Genomic DNA, 20,345 nt, shown 5'->3' with positions numbered 1-20,345 from the left:
AGGAGGTTGTGTTGCTCTGGCTCTACCTATCTGGCCTGTAGAGGAGGTTGTGTTGCTCTGGCTCTACCTATTTGGCCTGTAGAGGAGGTTGTGTTGCTCTGGCTCTACCTACACATAACAAACAGACGTGAGAGTCTTTATCTTCTCATCTTGGTAAGAGAGTTAATAAGCGTACTTCTCAAAAGGTTGAACCGTTCCTTTAATGAAGTATGTGACCTTAGTGTACCAATACATCTGTGTTTGTCTTCTTAAATCCCGACTATAGTCTGCAGTGGTCAACTCCTTTGAACTTACATGAGGTTTGTATCAGCCCAGAGAGGAAGATAAGCCGGGTTAAGGTTATTGCTCCACTATTTGTCCTCTCATGTGTAACTTGTATAAAGTCAAAGTGTATGTGACCAGCGTTACTGTGCTGCTGTACTCTCTTATATCTCCTTTAGAGCCATGTTGTCGGCCTCCAGGGTAAACTGTAGCCGCTGTCCACCGCTGTGTTTTTAAGGATCTAGCATGTACCTCTTAAACGGAAGGCCGTAACCTTGGCTAAACAAGAGCCTCGCTCTTACATCGTCACTCATGCTGCCGTCTGTCTGCTGCCAGTTCATGTCCATGTATGATACAAGGCCATAGACCAGGGGTCAGCGACCTTTACTATCAAAAGAGACAATTTAGGCAAAAATAAATCTGTCTGGAGACGCAAAACATGTGATCATTGTGATGAAGGTAACACAGTTTATAGTCTAAGTATATAGTATATAAGTCTGATGCAATGTGGCCCTAATACTCCGTCGTACCGTCGTACCATAGACCTACAACAATGAGAAATAAAAATGAAAATGTAAACAAAACAACAGTTATTCATTTCCATGTTTATAAACCCACAGGGAGCCACTGGAGAGGAGCTGAAGAGCTGCATGTGTCTCCGGAGCTGCAGGTTTCTGACCTCTGGTAAAGGCTATCTCAACCACTCACAGAAAGAACAAATCTCCTGCAGAACAACAGGCCTGTTTTGAATTACCTGTTGAGCCCTGTACTCCCTGGAGGGGTAAAGATGCATGTCATTCATCCTATCATGTATTTTATTAGAGGGAGCATGACCCTGCAGAGAACGAGCAGCTTTACGACTTGAGACCAATCTCACTTTCACATGCTTTATTTAAAACCCCCACTTTGGAGAGGCGTCGTAAATTTGGCACCTCCGGAGGACGTCTGAGTTCAAAGAGCGTCGGGGAGTGTGAGTGTTGTTTGGAATGAAATGTGGTCCGCTGGATGTTTGAGTGGACTCACTCATCATGTTGACCTGATCGGCAGTCAGTCTGGACCCTCCCAGCAGCTCGTATAAAGGTCCTAATGAGGAGCTGTCAGGACCCGGGGTGAAGCGGTGGTCGCTGCAGTGATAAACAGATCGGCTCTGATCGGCAGATAAGACCACCGCCAGGGGAGGGGAGCGGGCCGGCTTTCAACTAGAGAGAGGGGAGATGAGGTGAAACAATAGAGAGGACTCACATTCACCGTGTTAAAGGCCGGGGGAGTGGAGGGACATGTCAACACTTGCTTACAGGCCTCTATTTTTATTTAACTGACTTATTTTTACATATAAAACCCGCCCCACTCTCTGGAGTTGACTGCATTTTTTTTGTCTGAAGTGGCACAGATGACAGACACAGTGTAGGATAACAAGATGAGAGAGGGGGGGTTGCCACGGTGTAGTGAACAAACTTGGATTTTGCAATGCGCATAACAGGATCAGGCTCAGCCCTGCTGTAAAACACTGAGCGGGACTCAACAACGCATGGGTGAGATTTGTGGAATCCCAGTGTGATCTCTGGGGGGGGAGCTGTCAGACGCAGACACCAGGCTTTGAAATTCGGCGGGTATAGGCCTCAGGGAGTCCAGGCTTCATGTGTGTGGGGGGTCACCGGGGAGCATCTGGTTCAACACTCAAACTGCTGGATGGTTTATTGGCTGGCCATTTCTGAGTTCCACTTGGAAATAAAGTCTCAATACTGTACATAACATGTGAGTCACATACTGTACTTATATAAACATCAGGATGGGGATCAATTCAATACATTCATAGGAAAAAGTAAAGGGATAGTTCAGGTGTTTCTCGGTGGGGTTTCATGATGTTCTCCATAGTCAGTGTATTACCTACAGTAGATGACAGTCAGCACGCCCCCAGTTTGGAGAAACAGACAGGAGTTACTGCACGGGAGCAAAGCAATGATGGGGGCAGCAGCAAAATATATTTTAACCACCTTTAAGAAAGGCTCACCTAAAAAAAGTGTATATCCTTTTAAGTGTACGCTGTATTTAGAATATTTTCCGACAGCAAACTGACAGAAAGTGAAAAGTATCTCTAGTGTTTCTGTCATCTGAGCCTGCTGGCTTTGGAGAGAGCACAGATACATAAGACTTCACTTTTGGAAAGGAGAAGGAAGGGGCTGTCTGACGGCAAGGAAAATATTCGAAATATAGTGTACAGTTAAAGCTTCAGTAGGCACTATATTTTTGGCATCAGGTTAACTGTTTCATGTACTACTGTCACGATATAGCGTCCGTTTTATAGAAATAACTTTTTTGAATCATATTTTCTCCAATCTCACCTACTTCAGCTTAAATAAAGGATGTCGATTTAATTAGGTGTGTCTTTCTTTTAGGTGGCTAAAATACGTTTTGCTGCCGTCCCCGTCCAGGGCGCTGTATTACTTTGCTCCGGTGTCGGTGCTCCTGTCTGTACCGGCAAGCTGGGGTCGTGCTGACCGTCATCTACTGTAGTTAATACAGCGACTACGGATAAGTACCTCATACAGCCCCACTTCAGAACACCCGGACTATCCCTTTAAATCGACAGGGAAATGGAACAATCTTCTGATAACTTTTCAGTTTGGCTTTAGATTACTATCACTAAACAGCTGGAGCCTGAGGACAGTGAGATCATGTTATATATATGTACAAGATGTACTTGAAGATAATCACCTAATATTATCTGAGCAGCTGGAATGAATGTTATCTCCCAAGTAGAAAAGTTCTGGAAGTACACGAGCTGTATTGTAGCTTCAGAAAACAATAATTTGAACTGATGCTTAAAGAAACAGATACATCCATCCTTTCCTCCACCGGCCCTACACGGACTCTCTCGTTCTTCATACTACGCCAGTTGTTCTGAGCGTCTACTAATGATACAGATGGGTTCATATTGGAGTTAGGCATTCAGAGAGCGCAGACCTCCGCCAAGGTGCCTGACTTTAAAACAGATCCCAGCTCCCAGCTGGCGGTACCGTGAGGTGGTCGGCTTGTTATTACCACGGTGTGTTTCCGTGTAACGTATCGGCGGATGCCTCTCTCGTTCAGCAGCCTTGTTATGTCTGTAGAATGTCACATTACGTTGTCTCTCATCCCGTCATCTACCGCTTTGTTCTTTCTCACCGCGGCCGAACAGCAGCTCCTGCACACACATCCACATATGTATCTCTCTGCTCTCAGAAGGAGGCGGGGTCACGCGTCATCAACGCGCCATCTTTTTAAAAAATCCTGAATCTGGATCGCCACCAAAATGTAATGGATTGTTCATTGTGCCACACCCCACCCCTCCAAAAAATATCATTCAAATCCATTGCAAACTTTTGGAGTAATCCTGCTGACAGACAGACAGACAGACAAACAAACAAACAAACTCTGGTGAAAACATAACCTCCGCCAAGGCCCGAGGAAACAACTATTGGGGTAAAAGTTGTGAGCGCCCCCTGCTGGGGTGGTTTGAGTTACTGCCATCGGGCCGGCGTTTCAAGGTGCCTGCAGGAAGGAAGAAGAGATTTAAGGCATCCTTTGTTCCCTCAGCCATCGGTTTGTTGAACTCTATCAAATGAACATTGTACTTGAGATTCACTCACTCATCTGTTGTTTCTTCGCTTTATGACCCGTTGCTTCTGCACTTTGCCTCCAGTTTGAGTAACTGTTGGGAGATCTTGTTTGGTCTGTTTTCTATCGTCATGTGGACTGCTCAACATATCGTGGCTGCAAACCTAATTCCCCCTGGTGGGACAAATAAAGCTGAACTGAACCGAACATCCTGACTCTTACTAATGTTTCACAACATTACATGTTAATAATGCAGTTATATTAGGTAACTGTATTATAATGCGACGCACAACTCTGCTGATTTCTCAACTTATGACTTGTGGTTTGTCCTTGAATGGCACTACTTAATCGTGGGCGGGGGAAACAAACTGCAGTGAAACACAATGGAGATATTTAATTTGTGGAATGTTCTTGACTCAGTCAGTGTGTTGCTGCAGCTCAAACGTTTGGGTGAATAAATGCATGAAATGACTTCCAGGCTAACTATATTCAGACGGTAATGTGTGTTGAAAGTATAAATAGGATATTTGGAGAACATTTTTTCCCATCACTGACTGACTGGGAGTCTCTGTGAACGACCGTGATGTGTGCAGCATGTTGCAATTAACTTCTGGCACCGGCTCAACCGCAAATTCTTATTCCCAGGACGCCGCCGAGGTACTGATCCTCTGTAGGTATAATGACATACAGGAGATGGGAGGACCTGGTCAAAGCATCAATACAGCATCTCTGATTCAGAGAGAAACATACAGACTTCTGCAAAGAGAGAATATCTTGACTCTAGTACACAGTTCCATAGGCCTGAAGAGGAGTGACCTTCACATGGGCCTCAGTCTGACGGCGTATCTGAGGGATGCAGAGCAGTGATTTGCAGGACTAAAGTGAACTCTGAAGAGAGAGAGGGGGAAGTGGGTGGTGTCGTACTCTGGAATCTCCATTAGCCCGCTGCTGTATAGGGGACAGAGTGGCCGGCCAGCACCGTGTCACCGGTTCTCACTCACTCGGCTGTTTTATAAGAACAATATGAGATGAAATCAAGACTTTAAAAGACTCAGGTGAACCCCACATAGACCACCTAACCCATGCTGAGTCACATCTGTATTTGCATCTGCACACATATCTTATCTCTATGTGTGAATGGGCTGCACATGCAGCAGCATTACGGCCCAACTTCAATCCAAACAGTTCAATAAGTGCCAGTACTCTCTTATTCACATGTTGGCGTGAGTATCGGTATCTTATTCCTATTTATTCATTATTTCTTTAAGCATGTTATTCTGTGTCAGTCATAATCAGCTGTGGTTTTATTGCTATTATAATACTTGGGCTATGCATCTTCTATAGTCGGTCTATAATACTCCAATAATATTCACACTGGGACATCATAGGGTTAAGGTGGACTGTTTAGTGTTAATAGTTAAAGTGCTTTCCTGTGTTATTCGTAGCTTATACTTGGGGATGATTCTGGTTTTAGGAGCAGTGTTCCAGTCAGGATGCTCCGACATATTATACAGAAACACATTCTCAATTTCTACAGTGAATAAAAGATACCAGGAGATATTGAGTTTGAGGATCCTCCCCCAGGAGAATGTGAAGGTTTTTTACTTAAAAATATGCAATTTCACATAATTTTTGACCGTTATTATTACTAGTCAAATGGTTATTTTTATTATTTATCACAGCCTTCGTCTGAACATTTAATTCTTCTGGAAATGTTTGCCTTGTAAAAATCATATTATCATATTAAATAATGTTTCATTAATTATATTTGTTCACAAATAACAAAAGGTTATGACAAACAGTTGACTAATTATTTTACAAAAAGGACATGAACATTGTATTTATAAATTACAGCACCCTCGTTCTCACACCCCCTCCCCTCCACCGTGCCGTGCATCAGCTCGTCCTGATAATCCACACATAGTTTTTATGTTCGTACGGCTTATGAGGCGCGGCGCAAAAACGCTGGCGCTGCCGTTATGAATCTCCCAGAGGACCTGATGTGGAGAGGGCAGAGATGATAACCGGCAGCTTGTGAGAAGTGCCGGTGCGCAAGAAAAAGTCACAGTACGCCACAGTACTGCGTACCGGTGAGTACCGGCCCACTTCAAGCACTGATGATAAATAATGTGAATGTTAGCACTATAGATGAGTCAGCGTTAGCTGTGCTAAGAATAAATAACTGAAAGAGTTCATTTAGATTTTTTGAAGTGGGGTTGTATGTACAGTATACTCCCACGTTCTGCGAGGTAGAATGAATTTGTGAATGGAGTCTGGTGGCTTTGAAGAGAGCGATATAACGGCTTCAGTTCCCCGTCTGAAAGGGCTGTCTGATGGCGAGGTAAAGGGCTGTCTGACGGCGAGGTAAAGGGCTGTCTGACGGTGAGGTAAAGGGCTGTCTGACGGTGAGGTAAAGGGCTGTCTGACGGCGAGGTAAAGGGCTGTCTGATGGCGAGGTAAAGGGCTGTCTGACGGTGAGGTAAAGGGCTGTCTGATGGCGAGGTAAAGGGCTGTCTGATGGCGAGGTAAAGGGCTGTCTGACGGGGAGGTAAAGGGCTGTCTGACGGTGAGGTAAAGGGCTGTCTGACGGCGAGGTAAAGGGCTGTCTGACGGCGAGGTAAAGGGCTGTCTGACGGGGAGGTAAAGGGCTGTCTGACGGGGAGGTAAAGGGCTGTCTGACGGTGAGGTAAAGGGCTGTCTGACGGCGAGGTAAAGGGCTGTCTGACGGGGAGGTAAAGGGCTGTCTGATGGCGAGGTAAAGGGCTGTCTGACGGCGAGGTAAAGGGCTGTCTGACGGCGAGGTAAAGGGCTGTCTGACGGGGAGGTAAAGGGCTGTCTGACGGGGAGGTAAAGGGCTGTCTGACGGTGAGGTAAAGGGCTGTCTGACGGGGAGGTAAAGGGCTGTCTGACGGTGAGGTAAAGGGCTGTCTGACGGCGAGGTAAAGGGCTGTCTGACGGTGAGGTAAAGGGCTGTCTGATGGCGAGGTAAAGGGCTGTCTGACGGCGAGGTAAAGGGCTGTCTGACGGGGAGGTAAAGGGCTGTCTGACGGTGAGGTAAAGGGCTGTCTGACGGTGAGGTAAAGGGCTGTCTGACGGCGAGGTAAAGCGGCTGTGGACGGGAGCAGCAGAAATACATATTTTAGCCACCTAAAAAAAGGCCCACAACTGAAGCCGTTATATCGCTCTCTTCAAAGCCACCAGACTCCATTCACAAAAACACTTATTTTACCTCTCAGAACACAGGAGTTGCTGGTCTACCGCTGCATCGATAGTTTAGATAGTATAGCTTCCTTGACTGTACTCCTGTCTGCTTCTCCAAACTGGGAGCGTGCCAACCTCCTTCTAAGTTACTGTATGTGACATTAATACACTGACTTTAAGGATGTATATATACTGTATATACTGTATACAGTATGTAGCAGCATCATCATGCAGAAACCTACGTCAGGTCACATGGGTAAAAGAAGGGATTGGAAAAAGCGCATTTTGACGCTAAAACATACGTACTTTGACCAAAATTTGAAAGTTCGGATTTGAATACATCAGGAACACCACTGAATAAAACTTTCCTAATGTGGGGAAACGAGGGTCACGATGCCCCGTCTGTGTGTGTCAGCTCGTCTCAGTTACTGGCCGACCCAGAGCAGAGTGAACAAAGAGTCGAAGCATTGACAGACATGAGCTCTCACCGCTGAACTGTGCCAGTCAACAGGATGCTATAGAGACTTTTATCCTCCGTGCACTGATTAAGATTAATAGCTTGTTATTGACTAGTGAGGAATAAACAAGTGAGAGAGGGGAATTCAGCATTTAAGGACCCATTAAAAGTGGACTGGACACTCGCCAGGTTGGTAGAAACATGATGACGCTAACGGTGCTGCTTGTCCTTTGGGTGTGTAAATAAGCAGCCATATAAAGTTTATAATAGGCCAAATGTGTTTTTGATGTACAGCTTGTTCTGGATTTATTCTCCCAAAGAGGCAATATTGCTGTTTTAAAGTTGCATTAATGATCTTTTGGGGCACTTGGGGGTAAAGGAGCTCCACGAACTGACTTTATATCACCTTGTGAATTTGTCAAAGTGAAGCTGTTCGCAAACAGTTGCTTCTTTAACACGTCCAGCAGCTGTGGAGTAACATGATCATTCATTTGGAGTCATGTTTCTGTCTACCTGATTAATAATAAAGTCTAATATTTACTGTTTTTGGTCTCCTTGCTGAAAACAGCTATCAATTATTTTTGCCTTGGGCCCATCACAGGTTCGTTCAGCCCCGTTGAACTGAGGGAACAGCAGAGTTGGGTGATAATTCTCTGTGACCCCTTTCACATTACACAGTTGATCCATTGTTAATGTAAAACAAATGTTGATTAGTGCAGCTTTAAATGTGCAGTGTGTAAGATTTAGTGGCATCTAGTGGTGAGGTTGCAGATTACAACCAACTAAATACTCCTCCGCTCACCCCTTCCCCTCTACGCATGTCAGAGAACTACAGTGACCTTCAGGTGACGTAAAAACGTGAAAGTCTCTCTCTAGAGCCGGTGTTTGGTTCGTCCGTTCTGTAGAAACATGGAGGAGCAACATGCAGAAGAACTCATTCTAAACTAACAAAAACACAAATCTTAGTTTCAGGTGATTAAACACTAAAGAAAACATAGTTATGAATATAACCTAAAACTTCAATTATAAGCCGAGACCCAATTAGACGCTCTTTTTCTCGCCGGGTGTGGCTTCACGTTTTTGACAAATTAATGCAGGTCTCAATTAAAGGGACTGTTTGTAAGAATCAGAAATAGTTTGTTAACAGTGACACCAGTGGTCGTTAAGTCAACGACAGTCAGCGGCCTATTGCTCGCGCTTATGCTCACACTACGTGGACGCGAGCGAGCATCGGTCAAAACAGTGAGGCGACACACATGACGTAATTGACAGGCATCATGTTGATAAAGGTTAGCAACATCATCCAGCTAAAACCACAATATCACTTTATATTTCACATGCTTGGCAGTAATGTTAGCTGACCAAACAAAGGTCTCTCCGTGAATCGAAGACCCGCCCGATGTTGATCCTAGTTTTCCCTCGACGTTGGTCACATTCCTGTTTTGCAGGACAGGCTTCACCAGATATAACTTTGTTTTTTTTTGTGCCTCCGTGGAGTTTGTGTTGGAGTCTGAGTTGTGGTGGAGGCTGGTCGTTTGTTGGCGTTAATGGACTCCATTTCTAACCGAACTTTAGTTACGGTTGCACACTGTTAGCCCTGTAGCGGAGTGAGAATAAAGGCACTTTGCGAGCGTGCATGACGTCACATCTGTTGGATTTTCCCGTCATAAACAGGCCCGGGTTCATCACATTAAAAGCAGTCTACAGGCTGACAGAGGAAACCCAGAAAGTCGCAGAAGGTCTCATTTTTTAGGGTTAGGTTACAACCTGTTCACACACTGACAATAAAAGACACATTTATAAGTGTAAAAAGTTACATACAGTCCCTTTTAAATGCCGGGTTTAGTCAAGTTTTGTCAATCTGGACATGCTACACATTGTTAGATTGGTTAGATACTCAACAATTCAATTGACCAGTTCATTTTACGGAAACCATGAGCACTGAAGTATAATTCATTCATTCTGCTAAAAAGCCCCGTTAGGCGCATGCCTCCCTTTGTGGGTTTTTTTTTTGACCGCAGTGAACGTTTTTGAGAGGATTAACAACGCCAACACATATGGATTGAAGCAGAGTGATTCGTTGGATGGAAGCATGTTGTGAATTTATTGGAAATTATTACATTGATCTTTTTTCATTAAATGGTGACTTTTGAAACCAAAGATTGAGATAATTACAGTCAGAGACACTGAGCGCCGAGAAACAAAAAGAGAAATAAAAAGAAAGTATACACCGGGTGAGTTCAGTGATTGAACAAATAAAAGCCTGGGCTATTAATTCTGCTAATAGATCCCCTGAATCCAACACCCTGACCCTTTAAAGCATTATTCAGCAAATGCAGCTGAAGTTTAGATCGATTCTACGTGTCCTTCAAGTTTCTAAATTATCTTAAATTGAAGACACATTTCTTTGTATCCTATGATGCTAAAATACATTTCTTAGATGACCATTTGTATCAAAACAGAATAGTCCTAGCTTAGCTGATATCATTTCTACATGATGTAATCTCTGTCGTTGCGTAGAGGCTCCTTTCCCCTACATGTCTGAATCAACATCTATAATCTGCATTATGTTATAAAAAGGCATTTTGAAAGCAGAGGTGTGTGGTCACGTCTTCTGTAACCTGTAAAACTTCCACCTGGACCTTAAATGGAAAGAAAAGGTTGTTTCTTTATATTGGTGATTGTTTCGTTGAATGCAACTATTCGCACCCATTCAGTTAATCAGCTTCTGATTTCATGAAATATGCATGGGGCTACCAGCAGGCTACCAGCAGGCGCTCGGCAGGGAGCTCTGGTTTCCAGGGGATGTTGCTCGATACGGAGGAGGCATCCAAATTATGCATTGCTCCAAATTGGCTCCCTGTGTCTTCAGCCCTCTGTACGATGCAGGCGAAAACTCACAGCTCAGAAATGTCAGACTGTGAAACTCAGTGAAATCAAGAAGCACACAAACACCTCAGATGCTCCGGTGCCCTTTGAACCCCGGTGTTTCTGAAGGCTGATTCAAACCCCCTTCTGTTGACAGGAAGATGCATTCCTGTCACGAGCTGATGAATGGACCTTCAAGTGAAGTGAACATCCACGACCTCTGTTTGTCATCTCTCTTTGTGCTGATGAAAGCTGGTGGACAAAGGCAGCTTTTAAAACAGGAAAACCAACACCTGGAGTAGAGTCAGCTGTTCCTTCTCTCGGCGAGGGGTCTGCAGGAAAACAACAACAACACTGCAACGTGTACAAGAGTTCATCAGGTCACAATACTCTGACCTTTATCTTGAATTAAAGGAGAGATCAGTAAAAACAAGCTCTGTAAATGTCAGATATTTCAGCCCAGTGCCGAAATTTAATGTATTGATCCATGTACATAGACACGAATTACACATTTTTTTCGTGATGGTCAGCATGATATCAAATCATATGTAATCCACGTAATTGTGAACCGGTTAGTATAAAGAGCAGTGAACGCCGCGTAGGGAGGAGGTCGCGGTGGATGGGTGGGTCAAAGAAACACAGGACTTTTGCCCAGGAGACTGGTGTTCATGTCAAAGTTGATTTATTTGTCTATCTTAACTTCCGTACTTAAGTTACAGAACTTACAAAGTTATTTTTTAACCCAAACTGCGATCTTTTCCTAAACCTTACTAAGTAGTTTTGTTGCCTAAGCCTAACCGAGTGGATCTATCCCTAAACCTAACTAAGTACCTACGACCAGCTAACCTTTAAGGTTCACGTGGCCTCAATTGCTCGGTTGTGTCAATTTGCCCAGTACAACATCAGGAAGATCAGACCCTATACCTGTCAGAGCATGCAACACAACTCCTAATACAGGCTCTTGTAATATCAAGCATTGACTTCTACAACTCTCTACTGGCAGGTCTCCCTGCCTGCACATTCAAACCTCTGCAGATGATTCAGCACGCAGCAGCACGACTGGTCTTCAACCGTCCCAAAACAGCACACTTCCCTCCGCTGTTCATATCCCTCCACTGGCTCACAGTCGCCGCTCGCATCTAATTCAAAATACCTTCATTTTTTAACACGAGGCTTTTATTCTGAAATATTTGCAGGACAGTGTTGTAGAACATGCAGTGACTTGGAGAGCTCCATGAATGAATATAGTACGGGGTTTTAATGGTGGATTATTACTATTATTTACAAATTACCACACGTTTCTTAACCTTTCTCTGTCTAAAATAATTAATAATAATAATAATAATAATAATAATAATAATAATAATAATAATAAATTAAATTAAATAGACATTATGAAAGGCAAACTAGAAAGAAAGGGCTGACAGCAGCAGAAACGCTGCTGGTCTGAACACCCGACGCATGAATCCCACAGGCAGTCTTCACGCGGCCGGTCTGTCCAGCCCGTAAGTAGTTTTGTTGCCTTGCTGGACATTCGTAGGAAATCGCACTAAAGATACGTCGTTGAAAGTCGTGCTCAGCGTCACGAAAAAAAAGGGGAAATTTGTGTCTATATACACGAATCAAACTAATTAAATTCTGTGACTATTTCTGCCGAGAGTCCGTGTTGGATATAATCCTGCTTGCTTTGAAAAAATCCTCCTCAAGGTTTTCAAACTCCTCATCCAATTATTTAAATCTATACTTTACAGATACTAAACATCAAAGCATTGAGTAGTGGGATTGCACTGGAAAAAAATAAAACATAAAGCTGTGCCATTTGGGCTCATTTATATATAAAAAAAAAAAAAAGCAGACTGTTTACTTGTGCCTGTGTGTTTTTTTCTCTCATCATTTCATTACAACAGTTATTCAGATGAGTAGCCTCTTGAACTCTGCAAATGTCAACTTAATCAAGAGTCGCGCTGTACGTCGACAATGCACCGTTGTTTTCATGCAGCCCTGAAGGCCGGCTGAAAAAGCAGTGATTGTTGTTTAAAATAGGACAAAAGGATCTCTTCCCATATGGACGGCAGATCCACATGAGCCGGCCTCCAGCGTTATACACTTCTACGTCTGCCAGACGGAGTCCAGCAGAAACCACAGGGAGGAACAAACAACACACATCTCTCATTAAAGCTGCTGTCGTTAGCGTCGAGAGTCACGTTATTAACACACCAGCATGTGATCATCATCACCAGGCAGCACAACATAACGTCTCCAAAGAAGTCTGCACTTGTCTTCCTCTCAAACTGTAATGGATGGTGTAAAGTTTGGAGACTTACAAGGAAAAACCTGATGGACCTGATCGGTTCTGTCTGACCGGTCCCAGGTCTGTGTTCGGCTTAATGATGTGTGAAATTTGCATAGCTGTCCCGTGTCATCATGATGAATAAAGGCGCCGTATCAAGGCGGTGAGACGACTGCACAAAAAACATCTGTCTGATTATACGTTGAAGGACTGTTGGTCGTAAATGTGTGTGTCTTTTCTCCAGGACATTCAAACATGATGATGAAAAGGTCTTTCAGATGACATAACGCACCACCCAGGCAGCCATATTAGAGGTCCTCATGTCTTGGACATTAAAACACTGAACATCTGCTTGTGTCTCTCAGCAGGATTAGGTCGACGTGACTTGAGTATTGTTCTGGTGTTTTAGTGGGATTACTAACGATATACCAGACACATTTATGCATATTAAGCAACACGATCTCACACCCAACTCAAATACCGACAGCTCGGTCAGTGTTTTACATGCATACACTACGTCTCTTCAAAATAAAGTTCCATTTTCACAGGAAAGAACTTGGTTATGTTTAAGAAAGGATCGTGGTTTGCGTTAGTAAATATGTTTAGTGAAGTAAGCTAGCTGCATTAAGTACATGACGTAATGCAAAAAATATTGAATCACGATTAATCACACATTTTTTATTGGTTCAAAATGTCCCTTGAAGGGAGATTTCTCAAGTATTTAATCCTCTTATCAACATGGGAGTGGACAAATATGCTGCTTTATGCAAATGCATGTATATATTTATTATTGTAAATCAATGAACAACACAAATCAATGACAGATATTGATCCAGAAACCCTCACAGGTACTGCATTTAGCATGAAACAATATGCTCAGATCATAACATGGCAAACTGCAGCCCAACAGGCAACAACAGCTGTCAGTGTGTCAGTGTGCTGACTTGACTATGACTTGCCCCAAACTGCATGTGATGATCATAAAGTGGGCATGTCTGTAAAGGGGAGACTCGTGGGTACCCATAGAACCCATTTACATTCACTGATCTGGAGGTCAGAGGTCAAGGGACCCCTTTGAAAATGGCCATGACAGTTTTTCCTCGCCAAAATTTTGCACAAGTCATGACCAGCTGGTCTGACCTGGTTGGTACCGATGGATTCATCAGGTTTTATAGTTTACGATGATACCAGGATCTTCACTCTAGCTTTAATGCCGGGTTCAGTCTACACGATATGAGCCCGGTTATAGCCCGACACAGCCGTCGTAGGGTGTCGACTCGGATCTAGCTTTAAAACTGAGCTCGCTACAACTGCTGTTTTAACGCCACTAATTTCTTTAATGCGTTATAATCGTGTCAACGTTGACAGCCTGTTAGAAAAATGTTCTCACTCCCAACTCGTCAAATACCGACAGCCTGGTCAGCAGCCCGATGCTCTACGTACCCCTCTAGCTTCAGTTTTGCCCGTGTGAATTTCCACTAGTTACATGCGTACACTTTCTTGGTTAGGTTTAGGAAAAGATCGCGGTTTTGCATTAAAATAAGTATGGTTGTTACATAGTTAAGTAGGCTAGTTACGTCATGTACATGACGTAGAAACATTACGTTACTTAAAATAAGTCAGCATTGACTTTTGTGAAAGTTAAGTGATAGTGTTTTTGGACACAATCACCCACCATAACATCCTCTCTATATGGACTTTATGTAACTTTACAGCACGTCTCGGTCATAGCTAGAAGGCTAAGCAAGGTAGCCCAGATGTCTGTTGTAGGTCTATGGTACGACGGTACGATGGTATGACGGTACGACGGAGTATTAGGGCCACATATAAATCTGAGATTTGGAGACCCCTGCTCTTGAGGATTATGATGCAGCTACTCGGTGATTCCTTCTTTTTAAACTGATGCGGTCCTAAGAAGAGCTCCGTGGTGCAGAGTTTCAGCATCCATGCCTGGATGCCATCTGGACCGCGGTGCCTCTCCTCATCTGCACTGGCTCAGCTGCCAGCAAATATCTTCCTCTGTACCGGGAGGAGAACGTGCTGATTCCACACTGGATACGGCTCTGAGATGTTCTCTGCACACATCTGACTGGTTGAAACATATGTAGAAGGAATCCAGTATCTACAGTACAGTATGTGCTGGATTTGAGTTGGTCCAGAACTACAATAACTAGAAGCTATATATGTTTAAAGACAACACATTCACATCACGTAACTACGGTAACTCAGTTCTGTCTTGTATTGTGAATTTTTGCAACAAAGAGAAGAACAAAACGCATCGGACTCAGTGTGCAAGGTTTTATCGGATGACGGATTAAAAAAACTCGGACTTGGTCTGCAAAGACGCTGATATTCTTACATCTGGACCAGACCGGGCACATCTGCAGCGCGTGGCTGAACTGCTGCTGCCAGCCCGTTCTTTCTACATTGAGTTTGCATTCATAATGACCATTTCATTTCATTATAAATGTCATTTATATTTAAGACAGAAAAGGTTAAGATCATACAGCTCTGTGTGTTTCTCTACCTCCACCATGAGGTTTGTGTCATCCATCGTTGATGAGCGGTCTGAAAAGTGAAGAGTTGTACCCGAGAACAAGTCACATAGTTCTTGTTTACAGACAGAGAGAGAGAGAGAGAGAAAGATACAGAGAGAGAGAGACAGAGAGAGAGCATATCGGACAAATACTGCCCTTCACTTGATGTTCTTTTACGTGGGGCTTTTAGTTTGAAATGGAGACAGAAAGTGTAAAGTACTTTTTGTCTGTCTGTTGTTGTTGTTGTGTTGATGAAGGAAAACTTTGTGTAGCATTTTTAAGTGAAGAACATGAGTTCCCCGCCGTTCTATGAATATACATAAATCTATACCTCCCATGTGAGCGTGACGGAGGGATTAAACAACAGAAGTGCTCCTGACTCAGCTGCCACGTCGTCCCTGCAGTGAAACCTAAAAAAGCAGCACATGCACCCTGCTGTTCCTTCCATCTTTGAAACATCCCTCATATTGGGAGGAATAAAGGGACAGTCGGGGACTCTAACACGGGTTATCAAAGTCAGCGCTGACGCCTGAATACCTTTAAGGAAGAGATCAAGTAAAATGAACGCTTCAAACACTTTAGCACATCCTCTAGGGGCGTTTGAACTTCCCTTTGTGCCACACTTTATTCCCCTGATGCATCACAACCTCTCTGTGTTTTAGAGGAAGAGGTTAAAGATCTATAAAGTTTAAGCTGAATAAAGAGTTGCAGATGGCCTGTGTATTATTATTATCATACTGAAGCAGATGTCATCCATTTCTGGAGGGAGGATAGCGGCGTAAGAAGAGAAGAGCCTCTGCAGACTTCCTGTATGCTTTCAACTAAAAAGTGAAGAAAGGAAAGCACTCGGTCTGCAGAGAGAACAGGAAGTTGTGGGACACTGATTAGCTGCTGAGACAGATGGAGTTAGCGAGTTTCCAGTGAGATCCTGCAGACTGCCCACAACCTCCCAGGAGCCTCCGCGGGGCTCTGGATCATATACAGGATGATGCACCCTGAGAACATGCTACGAGGCTACCAGGAGGTTCCCTCCCTTCCACGACCAGACCTGGAGGCTAAATTACAAATCCTGCTATAGCGAAGGCTGACACGCCCTACTCTGCCTCTGATTGGCTAGTACTTGCTAACTTCGTTGGTTTGTTGGTTAGGTTTAGGCATGAGGAGTGAGATTGGTTAGGTCAGGGGTCAGCAACCTTTACTATCAAAAGAGACATTTTAGGCAAAAAATAAATCTGTCTGGAGCCGCAAAACATGTGATCATTGTGATGAAGGTAACACAGTTTATAGTTTAAGTATATAGTATATATAAGTCTAATGCAGTGAGGGCCAAAGAGACAATGTACTACGGAGTATTAGGGCCACATTGAGGGAAAGAACATCTGAGATTTACAGAATAAAGTCATAACTTTATGAGAAAACGATTTAATAATTCTTAAATAAAATTGTAGGAAGTGTCCGTGGATGATATCGAGGACATCCTGTAAATCAACAGCACTTTCTGTTTTAGGTTTGAAGGAAACGTCTGGTCATTTTCTGCCAGGACAGTTTTCTGTTTTTCTACAGATTTTTTTCTTAGAGTGTAGCTTGAATCCATCACAGAGGTTTCTCACTCAGGTTCATGTTCTGTCCTGCCAACTAAAATAATCCTGAGATTTGTGTTGTGAGATGTGAGCAGCAGCAGCAGGAGGAGGAGGAGAAGGAGGAGGAGGAGGAGGAAGAGGAGGAGGAGGACCAGGAGGAGGAGAAGGAGGAGGAGGAAGAGGAGGAGGAGGAGGAGAAGGAGGAGGAGGAGGAGGAGGAGGAGTGTGGAGGATGAGGAGGATGAGGATGAGCAACAGCAGCAGGGGGAGGAGAAGGAGGAGGAGGAGGAGGACGAGGAGGAGGAAAAGGAGGAGAAGGAGGAGGAGGAGAAGGAGGTATGTGGAGGAGGAGGAGGAGGAGGAAGAGGAAGAGGAGGAGGAGGAGAAAGAGGAAGAGAAAGAGGAGGAGGAGGAGGAGGAGGAGTGTGGAGGAAGAGGAGTGTGGAGGAGGATGAGGAGGAGGACTCCAGGCGGCACCATCTGGATGTGTTTGGCTCCTCTCTTGAAGAACCGTCACTGAATCAAAAGAAGGTGTAAGAATAACATCCCGAACTGTTTAACGTCAATCTGTGAATCAATCAAACTAAAGTCGTGGAAGTGTAAAAGCAGACGCTCCGATGAAAGTGTGACAACAACGTGGTTGAATTATCAATCAATCCATCAAGGACTGTTGCAGATATATAACATTAAGTGCTTCAGGTATGAACCATAAATCACAATGATAAGTCCACTCTGGAGGATCACTGAGTATGAATATGAAATTAACTTCCCTCCACAGATCTGCACCGTTTATCTGCTAAATCATAACATGCAAAGCACCTTAAAGGACACTGTGACTTCACAGCGCTGTCATGAGAGCTGATGATTTATGCAGTCCAACACTATTAGACTTCATAAACTCTGCCTTGTTATGAAAGTTTGCTTTCCTAATTCGTTGGTCCTAACTGACTGTGTAATCGGCAGCGGTTCCTCCGGTTGCTCGTGGCGGTTTCCCCTGACAGCTTTTGTCTGGTGTCGGTGAATAAAAATGCCTGGTTCCCATCCGAGGCTCACCAGCAGGCTGATCAAACACCTGAAATCGACTGTTATCAGGACATAAAATAGGTGTTATCAGTCGCTATAAGCACCATAGATGTGAGTCCTTAGGGGCCTACTACGCCTACTATAATGTAAAAGTGAAAGTGAAACCTAAAAGCAACACGTTCTAACACGTAAACTGAATGAAACGCCACGTTTTAAACACAAACAAAAAGGTTTATTTAGGTTTAGGCAACAAAACTACAACTTCTTTAGGTTTAGACGATAAAACTACAACTTCTATAGGTTTAGGCAAAAAAAACAAACATTTACTTAAGTTGAGGGAAAAACACTGTGTTTGGGGTTAAAATAACTACGATCAGAAAGACAACTTCAAATTGTTGGTTTCACACGGGATGCGAACTTCAGTCTCCTGGGTGAAAAGTACTGTGTTTTGTGTTCCATCTATCGTTCCCGACCTCCACCCGTTATAGAGTTTCAAACTGTCTATACTACAGCGCCTGACTTCTGCTCCTGTCATAACTACTGTGGTCTCTAGAGGTCGCTACCGTGTTCTTTTATACCTTCTTTCGGTGATCTACCATGTGAATAGATGATAAAAACCTTCTAGTGGGTGTAGTAGACCCTTATTGACCCACATCTACGGGGCTTATAGCGACTGATAACACCTATTTAATAGCCTGACAACAGTGACGTCTTCATTGTCTGCGCAGCGAGAGCAGCCGGTTCCCCTGAGAACACTTTTAATGGGTCAGGAAATCAAACCTCCGAGTCTCCAAACACTCGTCTTCTTTATCTGAACAACACCACTCTCACTGGGCTACATCCTCTCTCCTTTTCACCAGTGTTATGGAAGCCCTTTATATCCGGTGAGGGGTTTGTACATAAAATAATAAGTGTTTCTGATCAAGTCCAACCTCATTTAACCCACATCATACATGGATTTGACATTGAGCTTCTCTTCCACCTCTCAGTAACGACAGCAAGTCGACAAATTTCCCGAAATGTTGGAGCATTCCTGTAAAATATAAAGTGTTTCCTGAACAGCAGTTAGAGCTCCGGCCAAAGAAAGCTGGACTCGACGGTGTCTCGATGGCTTTTAATGCTTCGGTTTAAAATCATCACATTACATGAGTTCTGGGTACTGAAGGTCAGAATCGTACCTACTAAATCTCAGAAAGAGGAAGAGGAATCTCTCCAGACTCTGACAGACTGCAGTGCGTCTTGGCGCGTTGAGTCAACAGCTTGATCGATCGTCGTTGGGATCGAGCTTCCAGGCAGCGGGCCACGTCTCTGCGGCGGCTGCTGGACTGAAGGATGAAAGCTCGGTCCGGTGGTCTGCCACCTCCAGAGGCCTCCTGCCTTGAACACACACCTACATACATCTTCCTGAAGTTCAGCCTTTATTTTTAAGGAAAATAAGGGTGGGGATGCATAACAGTAACCGTGCACGAGGATATTTAGGAAACGGGTTGGACTGCAGCCACTAAAGGAATCTCTTTGCATTGTCTCTCCTTAATTTGCAGCCTTGGAAAGCAGACCACTCACTGTGCAGCAGCGCCAATAATCACAGTCGGAGATCAAGGAATGTTTGGAAATATAACGCTTGAGTTTTACAGTCCGATCATCTGAGCCCAAAGGAAAAGTCCAGCCGTGAACCGGACTAGAGGAAAAACAACATCCCATCAGCAGCTGGCTCTTTTCAGTAGTCTACTTGCATCACACCGTACCAAACCAACAACTACGTCTTTTTAAACAAGACTCGGTCCAAACTGAGTGTCTGTCTGCACCGTGTTGGGCAGTCTGGGAATTTGTAGCTAATAACTGTTTTTTGTTTACATTTTCATTTTTATTTATCACTGTTGTAGGTCTATGGTACGACGGAACGACAGAGTATTAGGGCCACATTGAGGGAAAAAAATAAATCTGAGATTACGAGAATAAAGACATAATATTATAAAGTAGTAATTCTACGTGTTATTTTCTTTTGACTTTATTCTCGTAATATTCTGATTTTATTCTGTAAATCTCAGATGTTTTTTCCCTCAATGTGGCCCTAATACTCCGTAGTACATTGTCTCTTTGGCCCTCACTGCATTAGACTATTATACTATATACTTAAACTATAAACTGTGTTACCTTCATCACAATGATCACATGTTTTGTGGCTCCAGACTGATTCTTTTTTTTTGCCTAAAATGTCTCTTTTGATAATAAAGGTTGCTGACCCCTGATCTAAACAATCCACAAAAATCTACTTCTGAAAACATTTGAAGAGAGAAACAGTCGATGATGCTACTGCATTTTAGAACTAGATCGCCTTGTTTCACAGCTCGGTCCAAGTTTCGTGAGCCGGACGTGTCGCGCTGGACGGGCTCATTTGCATAAAGGACTGTTTCCCAACTTTTCATTTTGAAAGAGCAACGGCCAATGAGGAAACTCCAACACTCGGCCGACCACTCAGTGACGGACTTTAGCGTTTGTAGGGCTGGCCCTCTGCAGTCCAGACAAAAATG

At 43.8% G+C, this 20,345-nt stretch overlaps 1 protein-coding gene across 1 annotated transcript in view; it reads right to left on the bottom strand.

The window, feature by feature from the left end:
• Positions 1-9,631: 9,631 nt before the first annotated feature.
• Positions 9,632-20,345, bottom strand: part of hdac11 (histone deacetylase 11) — a 51,275-nt gene continuing 40,561 nt past the window's right edge. Inside the window, exon 11 of the mRNA XM_037783674.1 lies at positions 9,632-10,716. Coding sequence (XP_037639602.1) covers positions 10,657-10,716 — 60 coding nt within the window. The 3' untranslated portion in view covers positions 9,632-10,656. The remainder of the gene's footprint in view (positions 10,717-20,345) is intronic.

The sequence above is a fragment of the Sebastes umbrosus genome, chromosome 1, assembly GCF_015220745.1.
Source record: "Sebastes umbrosus isolate fSebUmb1 chromosome 1, fSebUmb1.pri, whole genome shotgun sequence".
Classification (NCBI taxonomy): Eukaryota; Metazoa; Chordata; class Actinopteri; order Perciformes; family Sebastidae; genus Sebastes; species Sebastes umbrosus.
Note: the sequence above shows the minus strand (reverse complement) of the source record. Positions and strands in the feature narration are given on the sequence as shown.